At 30.3% G+C, this 14,284-nt stretch overlaps 1 protein-coding gene across 5 annotated transcripts in view; it reads right to left on the reverse strand.

Annotated features, from left to right (window-relative positions):
* Positions 1 to 333: 333 nt before the first annotated feature.
* The window catches only part of AP-1mu (adaptor protein complex 1, mu subunit), a 35,234-nt gene continuing 21,283 nt past the window's right edge, over positions 334 to 14,284 (reverse strand). For all 5 annotated transcript variants that reach the window (XM_076465592.1, XM_076465582.1, XM_076465575.1 and 2 more), the window contains 6 exons: positions 10,965 to 11,091; positions 9,411 to 9,553; positions 7,236 to 7,307; positions 5,990 to 6,148; positions 2,896 to 3,021; positions 334 to 1,565 (listed from right to left, as the gene is read on the reverse strand). In XM_076465592.1, the coding sequence (XP_076321707.1) occupies positions 1,467 to 1,565; positions 2,896 to 3,021; positions 5,990 to 6,148; positions 7,236 to 7,307; positions 9,411 to 9,553; positions 10,965 to 11,091 (726 nt within the window). In that variant the 3' untranslated portion in view covers positions 334 to 1,466. The remainder of the gene's footprint in view (positions 1,566 to 2,895; positions 3,022 to 5,989; positions 6,149 to 7,235; positions 7,308 to 9,410; positions 9,554 to 10,964; positions 11,092 to 14,284) is intronic.

Here is a 14,284-nt window from a genome sequence, read left to right on the forward strand (position 1 = left end):
ATATATTGCTTGTATAAATAGTATATAATTTATATATTGCTTGTATAAATAGTATATAATTTATATATTGCTTGTATAAATAGTTTTCCACAGAACATATTGTCTCTATTTTCATTCACTCAAGTCCTACAGGTGAGTTCTAGTACTTGACATAAAAGTTACTGGGTATTTGTTTATCTTGTGTTTCAATTTGATATGTAAGAATATGAGAAAGGTAATCTGTTTATATATCGTTTTGTGCTTGTGATGTCCAATATTTTATCAAGTTTTTGTGGTTAATCTATAGATATTAAGACATGTTGAAGAAATTTAAACATTTTATTGTAGATGAGATACTGTTCAAAAATATTTTATTTTCAAACAATGTAATTTGCAGAAGAAAATGTTACACGTTCTTATTCGAAGATTTGATGAATGTTTTTTGGACTTCCATCTGTTAAGAACTGAAACTCTTTCAGACATTTTTCTTATTTAACAAAGCACGAAAGAGAAACAAAACCAAGTGAAAACAAACTGTTAACTCAGAAGATACACTGGAATGTATCAGCAGACCAAAATCAAAGTCAATTAATCAGTAATTTACTAGTACACCAGTTGTTACCTGACTGTTTCACTACTTTATGAATGTCTACTCTGACCAGGATCCCAACATCATCATGTCAATATATATTTTAAAATGTTATAAAGACCACGTTTTGTTACAGAAGGTTTTGTAACTCACTGTTATTATAGCTTGGATACAGATATACTGTTATTATAGCTTGGATACAGATATATTGTTATTATAGCTTGGATACAGATATACTGTTATTATAGCTTGGATACAGATATACTGTTATTATAGCTTGGATACAGATATATTGTTATTATAGCTTGGATACAGATATATTGTTATGAAAACCCAATAAACCAAATGTGTAAATGGGACACAAATTGAAGTTCAAGAAATCTTGGAACTTACTGCACAAGTTTAATGACATTCAAAACATAAGAACTAGAATGTTTGAGCTTTTCATGTCTTCAGGGTTAAACATCTATTTCCACTTTTAACATCTATAACTTCATTAAGGTGAACTGTATTATTTAACACTCAAGTGATAATAGAAAGCTATACATATTGCAAATGAATACCAAAATTAATTACTTAATATGTCTAATAGCCAAGTGACCAATAAAACAACTTCCTACACCTAAAAATCATGTGATGCACTGAGACACGTTTGTTTTGAAGGCAAAAGTAGAAAACTGGCACAAAAATACAGTTCCTAATAATATATGTGTCTATTCATCCTTTGTGTATTTATTTGTTGACTAAAGCTAACAGTTCAGGTATGAAGATAAAATTCAGGACCACAGATCTAAAAAGAGTGACCACAAGTTAGTGAGTTCTCAACTGGTAATCCCCATTCTGAGTTATGTACCACACCCATGGTAATGCCTGGTAACCACTCTTCTCTATGATCAAGTTAGTGAGTTCTCAACTGGTAATCCCCATTCTGAGTTATGTACCGCACCCATGGTAATGCCTGGTAACCACTCTTCTCTATGATTTTCAGGTATCTGACCTACAACAAGAAATTCAGAGACATAAATTAAGAAATGTGAAAATTATGTAGCAACTTTAACACTTTAAACCAGTTTAAAGATAATGTTAAACATTTTGAGTAACTAGCTGGACTTCCCACCCCAAGACAAAAGTTGTCTAAAATTACAATTAATGAAATGTTATCTCCGGACATGAAAAGTTTCTTCCCCTACTTTTAACTATAAAACACACAAAATGTGAAACACAAGATTGTATGTACCTTCCCATAGACAAAATAAACCTTCGTGCCAAATTTCGTAAAGATCCATCACTAGGGGGCAAACTAGGGGTACAAAACACTCATAAAAATCACAAAATATAAACCTGACAATTTCTATCATCTCCACATAAATCGTCATATCACAGTTGGTATTGAGAAGTACTAACACTGATGGACAAACAACAGCAACATATTTAAGTACTGTCACAGATGGACAAACAACAGCAGTATATTTATGTACTGTCACTGATGAAGAAACAACAGCAGTATATTTAAGTACTGGCACTGATGGACAAACAACAGCAGTATATTTACGTACTATCACTGATGGAGAAACAACAGCAGTATATTTAAGTACTGGCACTGATGGACAAACAACAGCAGTATATTTACGTACTATCACTGATGGAGAAACAACAGCAGCATATTTAAGTATTGGCACTGATGAACAAACAACAGCAGTATATTTAAATACTGGCACTGATGCACAAACAACAGCGGTATATTTAAATACTGGCACTGATGCACAAACAACAGCGGTATATTTAAATACTGGCACTGATGGACAAACAACAGCAGTATATTTAAGCACTAGCACTGATGGACAAACACCAGTATATTTAGGTACTGGCACTGATGGACAAACAACACCAGTATATTTACAGTGATTTCACAAATAAACATACCAATTATATGCTTTAACATAGAGACAACAGCTTCAGAGTCTAACAATAATATATACACTGGAATACTAAGACAGACAGCTGCAACATAGAACCAAAATACTAAACAAATATACAGACAGTTATCCAAGTAATACACACACACACACATACACACAGCTACTGAAGATATCCCAAACAATATACTTGGTACACAAATATACAGACAGTTATCCAAGTAATACACACACACACACACAGCTACTGAAGATATCCCAAACAATATACTTAGTACACAAATATACAGACAGTTATCCAAGTAATATGCACATAAATATATTACTACAGCTGGCTAGATTACATATATGTTGATTCATATTTGTTTTTATAAAACTCAAAAAGTTTCTTGTATACTTCTCAATACTTACCTGGATACCAGAAGTTGTAAAGTAGGGTATTTCAAATTTCACACCAATTGGTGGTTTTCCTTCCATTTCCTCACTCTCAACACTAGGTAGACCAAAATGGGCTCTCATCAGATACTCCTTCCCACCCTAAAGAGAAACACTTGGTAAAGAAAACTGACCAGATCCTTCTTAGAACTGTCATCATCTATTTTGTAACTACTGAACTCAATAATATACTCTATTCAGGTTCTAATACACTAAGCATTGCTTTATGATTTTAAAATATTCCAGTAAACAACTGAACATCTCACAAACAAATCAGTGAAAACTTGAGGGAATATTTCAAATCAGTGAACTAAAGAACATCACTAACAAGCAGATCAGTGAGGACTTTTACAAATATTCTAATGAACTAAAGAACATCACTAACAAGCAGATCAGTGAGGACTTTTACAAATATTCTAATGAACTAAAGATCACTAACAAGCACATCAGTGAGGACTTTTACAAATATTTTAATGAACTAAAGAACATCACTAACAAGTAGATCAGTGAGGACTTTTACAAATGTTCTAACTAAAGAACATCACTAACAAGCAGATCAGTGAGGACTTTTACAAATATTCTAATGAACTAAAGAACATCACTAACAAGCAGATCAGTGAGGACTTTTACAAATATTCTAATGAACTAAAGAACATCACTAACAAGCAGATCAGTGAGGACTTTTACAAATATTTTAATGAACTAAAGAACATCACTAACAAGTAGATCAGTGAGGACTTTTACAAATATTTTAATGAACTAAAGAACATCACTAACAAGTAGATCAGTGAGGACTTTTACAAATGTTCTAACTAAAGAACATCACTAACAAGCAGATCAGTGAGGACTTTTACAAATATTCTGATGAACTAAAGATCACTAACAAGCAGATCAGTGAGGACTTTTACAAATATTCTCATGAACTAAAGATCACTAACAAGCAGATCAGTGAGGACTTTTACAAATATTCTAATGAACTAAAGAACATCACTAACAAGCAGATCAGTGAGGACTTTTACAAATATTTTAATGAACTAAAGAACATCACTAACAAGTAGATCAGTGAGGACTTTTACAAATATTTTAATGAACTAAAGAACATCACTAACAAGTAGATCAGTGAGGACTTTTACAAATGTTCTAACTAAAGAACATCACTAACAAGCAGATCAGTGAGGACTTTTACAAATATTCTGATGAACTAAAGATCACTAACAAGCAGATCAGTGAGGACTTTTACAAATATTCTCATGAACTAAAGATCACTAACAAGCAGATCAGTGAGGACTTTTACAAATATTCTAATGAACTAAAGAACATCACTAACAAGCAGATCAGTGAGGACTTTTACAAATATTCTAATGAACTAAAGAACATCACTAACAAGCAGATCAGTGAGGACTTTTACAAATATTCTAACCAAAGAACATCACTAACAAGCAGATCAGTGAGGACTTTTACAAATATTCTAATGAACTAAAGAACATCACTAACAAGCAGATCAGTGAGGACTTTTACAAATGTTCTAACTAAAGAACATCACTAACAAGCAGATCAGTGAGGACTTTTACAAATATTTTAATGAACTAAAGAACATCACTAACAAGTAGATCAGTGAGGACTTTTACAAATGTTCTAACTAAAGAACATCACTAACAAGCAGATCAGTGAGGACTTTTACAAATATTCTAACTAAAGAACATCACTAACAAGCAGATCAGTGAGGACTTTTACAAATATTCTAACTAAAGAACATCACTAACAAGCAGATCAGTGAGGACTTTTACAAATATTCTAACTAAAGAACATCACTAACAAGCAGATTAGTGAGGACTTTTACAAATATTCTAACTAAAGAACATCACTAACAAGCAGATCAGTGAGGACTTTTACAAATATTCTAACTAAAGAACATCACTAACAAGCAGATCAGTGAGGACTTTTACAAATATTCTAACTAAAGAACATCACTAACAAGCAGATCAGTGAGGACTTTTACAAATATTCTAACTAAAGAACATCACTAACAAGCAGATCAGTGAGGACTTTTACAAATATTCTAATGAACTAAAGAACATCACTAACAAGCAGATCAGTGAGGACTTTTACAAATATTCTAATGAACTAAAGAACATCACTAACAAGTAGATCAGTGAGGACTTTTACAAATGTTCTAATGAACTAAAGAACATCACTAACAAGCAGATCAGTGAGGACTTTTATAAATATTCTAATGAACTCAAGAACATCACTAACAAGCAGATCAGTGAGGACTTTTACAAATATTCTAACCAAAGAACATCACTAACAAGCAGATCAGTGAGGACTTTTACAAATATTCTAATGAACTAAAGAACATCACTAACAAGCAGATCAGTGAGGACTTTTACAAATGTTCTAACTAAAGAACATCACTAACAAGCAGATCAGTGAGGACTTTTACAAATATTCTAACTAAAGAACATCACTAACAAGCAGATCAGTGAGGACTTTTACAAATATTCTAACTAAAGAACATCACTAACAAGCAGATCAGTGAGGACTTTTACAAATATTCTAACTAAAGAACATCACTAACAAGCAGATCAGTGAGGACTTTACAAATATTCTAACTAAAGAACATCACTAACAAGCAGATCAGTGAGGACTTTTACAAATATTCTAACTAAAGAACATCACTAACAAGCAGATCAGTGAGGACTTTTACAAATGTTCTAACTATAGAACATCACTAACAAGGAGATCAGTGAGGACTTTTACAAATATTCTGATGAACTAAAGAACATCACTAACAAGCACATCAGTGAGGACTTTTACAAATGTTCTAATGAACTAAAGAACATCACTAACAAGCAGATCAGTGAGGACTTTTATAAATATTCTAATGAACTAGAGAACATCACTAACAAGCAGATCAGTGAGGACTTTTATAAATATTCTAATGAACTAGAGAACATCACTAACAAGCAGATCAGTGAAGACTTTTACAAATATTTCAGTTACGTACAGACTGAAAAAAAAATTAGTTGTTTATAAGAAAAACATTTTTAAGTTGGATGCTTCTACTTACAGGGAATGACTTAATTGTCCAAATAATGGCGTTTTGTTCCGGAGCATATTTTACATTTCCTACAGTAGTTTTAAACTTTGGAGAATCTGCATCATGTGGCACAGGAATAATGATTTCCACATTGTTTGCCGTTGAACGTCTTTTGAACTGACTCTTTGCCTGTGTTAAGTACAATAATAATTTCAATATTATGTGAACTGACTCTATGACTGTGTTATACACAATATCTACTTCAATATTGTATGAACTGATTCTATGACTATGTTATGTACAATAAGAGCTTCAATACCACAATAATAACTTCAAGTAAAACTCACTAATCCTCACTTCAACATACTCTCACTTTGATCACATGTGTATCACAAATACAACTATCAGAACTTCCATATATTTAACCTGATGTTTGAAAAGAGATTTGTTTAAGAACAGTTTAACTAGATGTAACATTGTGAGCATTTACAGATCAAGTAAACAAAAATTTACTGATTAAATAAACAATCATTTACTGATTAAATAAGCAAACATTTACTGATTAAATAAACAAACATTTACTGATCAAGTAAACAAACATTTACTGATTAAATAAGCAAACATTTACTGATTAAATAAGCAAACATTTACTGATTAAATAAGCAAACATTTACTGATTAAATAAACAAACATTTACTGATCAAGTAAACAAACATTTACTGATTAAATAAGCAAACATTTACTGATTAAATAAACAAACATTTACTGATCAAGTAAACAAACATTTACTGATTAAATAAGCAAACATTTACTGATCAAGTAAACAAACATTTACTGATTAAATAAAAACACATTTACAGATCAAGTAAACAAACATTTACTGATTAAATAAGCAAACATTTACTGATCAAGTAAACAAACATTTACTGATTAAATAAGTAAACATTTACTGATCAAATAAGCAAACATTTACTGATCAAGTAAACAAACATTTACTGATTAAATAAACAAACATTTACTGATTAAATAAGCAAACATTTACAGATGAAATAAACACTTTTCACAAAGCACTTAAATCTGATAAATTAAGTTTTCATATAAAAAGAAATAATATTCATTTTAATAATTCTGTATTAGCAAAATACAGCAATAAAAAGCACAGCTATAAATAGCGTAACAACTTACCTAGATGAACAACAATAAATACAATCCAGCATGTACAAAAAGGGTCAGTTAGCATCTTAAAGTTTAGAGCTTTCACAAGTTTCCCACTCACCTTTATCATGTATTCCACTCTGCTATGGGCATGACGTTCTATCACTGATTCAATCCAAATCAGTGGCTTCACCTGAACGAAAGCAACATAAAATACATATTTTTATTGACGTATATTTCAAGTATCTTAGATTTTGTGTTAGGTACTAGCTTCACTCAATTAGTATACGCTCTCTTCCATAAAAACAAATAATATATATACAAGTATCTTAGATTCTGTGTTAAGTACTAGCTTCACTCAGTTAGTATACACTCTCTTCCATAAAAACAAATAATATATATATACAAGTATCTTAGATTCTGTGTTAAGTGCTAGCTTCACTCAGTTAGTATACATTCTCTTCCATAAAAACAAATAATATATATATACAAGTATCTTAGATTCTGTGTTAAGTACTAGCTTCACTCAGTTAGTATACACTCTCTTCCATAAAAACAAATAATATATATACAAGTATCTTAGATTCTGTGTTAAGTACTAGCTTTACTCAGTTAGTATACACTCTCTTCCATAAAAACAAATAATATATATACATGTATCTTAGATTCTGTGTTAAGTACTAGCTTCACTCAATTAGTATACACTTTCTTCCATAAAAACAAATAATATATATACAAGTATCTTAGATTCTGTGTTAAGTACTAGCTTCATTCAATTAGTATACACTCTCTTCCATAAAAACAAACAATATATATACAAGTATCTTGGATTCTGTGTTAAGTACTAGCTTCACTCAATTAGTATACACTCTCTTCCATAAAAACAAATAATATATATACAAGTATCTTAGATTCTGTGTTAAGTACTAGCTTCATTCAGTTAGTATACACTCTCTTCCATAAAAACAAATAATATATTGGAAACATGTTTTGGATGTGTTCTAATTTAAAAAGTTAAAATTACACTGTTATGATGAAGCAGAAAATAAATATACCACAATCTAATATCACATTAATGCTCAATATACCACAATCTAATATCACATTAACTCTCAATATACCACTACCTAACCCTAAGACTTCAAATGCTGGACTCCAGCACTATGTTAATTCTTAACATTACAAAAAGTGATTATCTTAACATTTTACATGGCACAGGTGAATAAATACTGACCACTTTGCATTCTAACTCTACCATAAATGTCAATATCACACATTCTAACACTACCATAAATATTCATATAACACATTCTAACACCACCATAAATATACATACAGAGATGCCAACTATTTCAAATGACCAAGCATAATGATTATAGACAAAGCCCTTTCACAGTTTTAGTCCTTTTAGATTTGCCAGAAACAAGACAATCTGGTGAATGAGGCCTCTTTTTTACCATCTTGTGAACGATCGCATTGGTGTTTCTATGCCGCTTAGAAAACGAGAAATACCCATCTATGTGAGAGCTGATTGGCTGACAAGCACTGATAACGTAACTATGGATTCCCCCACGTACCCAGTATGGAGAAGCACCGTAATCAAACTGTTGGTAGACGTCGAATATCCAAATATTTTTTATTATTTCAAGAACAAACATGATTATCGCAAGCAGCCATTTGGACTATGTCTTTTATTTATTATCAAAGTTTATTAGTATTTCACTAGAACTTTGTTCACCCCTTTCAAGCCCTGTGGGAACAATTTATCACTTTATTGGATAGGCCTATATAATATATAATAATTTAGGAGTTGCAACAAGTCGTAATATTTGTCTGTATGAGCGTATAGTCGTAATGTATACACCAAAATTGTAATGATTACCCTCAAATCATAATGGTTGGCATCTCTGTCTATATAATACATTCTAACTCTACCATAAATATTTATTTGTCATAGTCTAACACTACCATAAATATTTATATAGCACATTCAAACTCTACCATAGATATTTATATAATACATTGTAACACTACTGTGAATATTTATGTGCTACTATCTAGTGTAGTGTTACCTCCGTTACGAATGTGTTGACATTTGATTCTATTTTACATCTCATATTGGTACAGACTTACAATCAACACATTCATAAACTGTTATATATATATAGTGATCTAACCACACAATATTCATAGATTTAAACTACATATCTCACCCTCCAGATAAGTCAGAAAAGTACAAGAACTGAAACAACATCAAACATGAAATTAGTCTTCATTAAAAGTGTTAAGAACTCACGTGAGTGTTGAGACGGTAGGACATTAGTTCAAATTCACCATCTGGTGGTATGAAAGAGATAGTACGATCATTTTCAAATCTAGAGAGACGCACACACTGGTGGAACTTCACGTCTTCTAACTCAACTGATTTACTCTTTCCTCCTGAAAAGCCGAAAAACAAAATGCCTCCTTCAGTTCCAGATAGCCACCACAGTGTTTCAAGTTTTATCTTTTCAATACCTTTCTGTCATAAAATTGTTATCACAGTTTACAGAAATCGTAAAAATAGCTTAGAAAACAAATCTCGTATTCAAATTAGATAATAAACTCTTCTGGATAAAGAAATCAACCAATAAGAACTAACAACATATTGAAAGGTCACCATTTTCACCAACTGAAGGGTGTAATGGTTAGGCTTTCTATCAAATACTTTGATCAACAGTTGACTTTCAAAGAGACTTAACAATACATTGACAAAAAATAATAGTAAGCACGTTTGTTGGAAATCAATGACCACTTGCTATATATCAAACATAAGTTCAGTTAAACTACAAAGAAATGAAGACTAGCTTGTCAAATAGTTGAAAAACTGTTTAATTCTGCACCAAATGAAATTATTTAATTATAAAACCTTTAATAACACAGACAAAAAGAAGACAGTTAAGCCTAATTAGTGCAGAAGTTCACTACATATTTAACATGTTGTAGGTTAGTTCTTCACAATAGGTGTTGTTACACAGATAACATAATCAACAGAAGGTAATATCTGATGCTACCAGTACTGAAACAAGATAACTCTGATTATCTGGCAGTCTCACGAAGTATACACAGAGAGGAACACTTGAAAATACAACCAGAAAGGAACTCTCACAACTGAAAACATAAATAATAACTGTTACTTATAAATAGACTGTTTCCAATTTGTTTACAACTACAGATATTGTTAATGTTTGGTTGGTTTACAACTACAGATATTGTTAATGTTTGGTTGGTTTACAACTACAGATATTGTTAATGGTTGGCTGGTTTACAACTACAGATATTGTTAATGGTTGGCTGGTTTACAACTAAAGGTACTGTTAATGGTTGGTTGGTTTACAACTACAGATATTGTTAACGGTTGGCTGGTTTACAACTAAAGGTACTGTTAATGGTTGGTTGGTTTACAAATACAGATACTGTTAATGGTTGATTGGTTTACAAATACAGATATTGTTAATGGTTGATTGGTTTACAAATACAGGTATTGTTACTGGTCGACTGGTTTACAAATACAGGTATTGTTACTGGTCGACTGGTTTACAAATACAGGTATTGTTACTGGTCGACTGGTTTACAAATACAGGTATTGTTAATGGTCGACTGGTTTACAAATACAGATATTGTTAATGGTTGATTGGTTTACAACTACAGATATTGTTTATGGTTGACTAGTTTACAACTACAGATATTGTTTATGGTTGATTTGTTTACAACTACAGATATTGTTTATGGTTGATTGGTTTACAACTACAGATATTGTTTATGGTTGATTGGTTTACAACTACAGATATTTGTAAGTTTATTTACTCACTTCCAGTGCTCTCAAATAGGACTTTATCATTCAAACCAAGTCGGAGTTCAGGCATTCCTGAGAGATAGACCCTCATTTTGATGCTGCCCACTATTTCACTACATAAGACATTCCCACTTGCATTGGCCTGTGAAGTAATCAATCAGTTAAACAACATTAAGTAGTGTAGTTTGGCAGATTAAGCCAAATATCACCAATAAATTGAAAGACCCTTACTCTCTATATAACAGTAAAAACAAAACTTTTATTTCTGTGAACGTCTTCTTGTTGTGGCTTCATCTGAATTTGTAGTACAAATCTTTAACTGTATCACGAGACCTGGTGAAGCTACTATGGTGAAACATGGGAGGAAACAAGATTTTTATTATAATCTAGATAAGAAAGTTTCTTTCTACTAACTTTTTGCTAACATGACTAAATTCTTCAATATTCATTAGAAATTCTGAAAAACAAAAAACATAACCAGTAATAAATACTGATATAAATATTTTATTAAGATTAATGACCTAAGATCCAGAAATATTGTATTAAGGTTAGTTAACCAAGATATAAACATAGTTTATGAAGGTTAGTTAACTAAAACATAACATTTTTTTATTAAGGTCAGTTAACTAAGTTATATCAACATAGTTTACTAATGTTAGTAAACTAAGATATATCATCATATTTTATTAAGGTTAGTTAACCAAGATATAAACATAGTTTATGAAGGTTAGTTAACTAAAACATAACATTTTTTTATTAAGGTCAGTTAACTAAGTTATATCAACATAGTTTACTAATGTTAGTAAACTAAGATATATCATCATATTTTATTAAGGTTAGTTAACCAAGATATAAACATAGTTTATGAAGGTTAGTTAACTAAAATATATCAACATAGTTTATTAAGGTCAGTTAACTAAAATATATCAACATAGTTTATTAAGGTTAATTAACCAAGATATAAACATATTTTATTAAGGTTAATTAACCAAGATATAAACATATTTTATTAAGGTTAATTAACCAAGATATATCAACATATTTTATTAAGGTCAGTTAACTACGATATAAACATATTTTATTAAGGTCAGTTAACTAAGATATATCAATATATTTTATTAAGGTTAATTAACCAAGATATAAACATATTTTATTAAGGTTAATTAACCAAGATATAAACATATTTTATGAAGGTTAATTAACCAAGATATATCAACATATTTTATGAAGGTTAGTAAACTAAGATATATCAACATATTTTATTAAGGTTAATTAACCAAGATATAAACATATTTTATTAAGGTTAATTAACCAAGATATATCAACATATTTTATTAAGGTCAGTAACTAGGATATAAACATATTTTATTAAGGTCAGTTAACTAAGATATATCAATATATTTTATTAAGGTTAATTAACCAAGATATATCAACATATTTTATTAAGGTTAATTAACCAAGATATATCAACATATTTTATTAAGGTCAGTTAACTAAAATATATCAATATATTTTATTAAGGTTAATTAACCAAGATATAAACATATTTTATTAAGGTTAATTAACCAAGATTTATCAACATATTTTATTGAGGTCAGTTAACTACGATATAAACATATTTTATTAAGGTCAGTTAACTACGATATAAACATATTTTATTAAGGTCAGTTAACTAAGATATATCAATATATTTTATTAAGGTTAATTAACCAAGATATAAAAATATTTTATTAAGGTTAATTAACCAAGATATATCAACATATTTTATTAAGGCCAGTTAACTATGATATAAACATATTTTATTAAGGTCAGTTAACTACGATATAAACATATTTTATTAAGGTCAGTTAACTAAGATATATCAATATATTTTATTAAGGTTAATTAACCAAGATATAAACATATTTTATTAAGATAAGTTAACTAAAATATAAACATACTTTATGAAGGTCAGTTATCTAAGATATAAACATATTTTATTAAGGTCAGTTAACTGAGATATATCAACATATTTTATGAAGGTTAGTTAACTGAGATATATCAACACACTATTAAGATTAATTAACTGAGATATACTGATACATTTTACTGTCAAATTTACATTTAAACAGCTTTCTCACAGTACTAATTTCACCCTTTTCTTGTCAAATTCACATTTAAACAACTCTCTCATTTCACCATTTTCTTGTCAAATTCACATTTAAACAGCTCTCTCACAGTACCAATTTAATTCTTTTCTTGTCAAATTCACATTTAAACAACTTTCTCACAGTACCAATTTCATCCTTTTCTTGTCAAATTCACATTTAAACAACTCTCTCACAGTACCAATTTCATCCTTTTCTTGTCAAATTCACATTTAAACAGCTCTCTCACAGTACCAATTTCATCCTTTTCTTGTCAAATTCACATTTAAACAGCTCTCTCACAGTACCAATTTCACCCTTTTCTTGTCAAATTCACATTTAAACAGCTCTCTCACAGTACCAATTTCACCCTTTTCTTGTCAAATTCACATTTAAACAGCTCTCTCACAGTACCAATTTCACCCTTTTCTTGTCAAATTCACATTTAAACAGCTCTCTCACAGTACCAATTTCACCCTTTTCTTGTCAAATTCACATTTAAACAACTCTCTCATTTCACCATTTTCTTGTCAAATTCCCATTTAAACAGCTCTCTCACAGTACCAATTTCATCCTTTTCTTGTCAAATTCACATTTAAACAGCTCTCTCACAGTACCAATTTCATCCTTTTCTTGTCAAATTCACATTTAAACAGCTCTCTCACAGTACCAATTTCACACTTTTCTTGTCAAATTCACATTTAAACAGCTCTCTCACAGTACCAATTTCACCCTTTTCTTGTCAAATTCACATTTAAACAGCTCTCTCACAGTACCAATTTCATCCTTTTCTTGTCAAATTCACATTTAAACAACTCTCTCACAGTACCAATTTCATCCTTTTCTTGTCAAATTCACATTTAAACAGCTCTCTCACAGTACCAATTTCACCCTTTTCTTGACAAATTCACATTTAAACAGCTCTCTCACAGTACCAATTTCATCCTTTTCTTGTCAAATTCACATTTAAACAGCTCTCTCACAGTACCAATTTCACCCTTTTCTTGTCAAATTCACATTTAAACAGCTCTCTCACAGTACCAATTTCATCCTTTTCTTGTCAAATTCACATTTAAACAGCTCTCTCACAGTACCAATTTCACACTTTTCTTGTCAAATTCACATTTAAACAGCTCTCTCACAGTACCAATTTCACCCTTTTCTTGTCAAATTCACATTTAAACAGCTCTCTCACAGTACCAATTTCAC

This window comes from Tachypleus tridentatus, chromosome 1 (assembly GCF_004210375.1).
Source record: "Tachypleus tridentatus isolate NWPU-2018 chromosome 1, ASM421037v1, whole genome shotgun sequence".
Taxonomy (NCBI): Eukaryota; Metazoa; Arthropoda; class Merostomata; order Xiphosura; family Limulidae; genus Tachypleus; species Tachypleus tridentatus.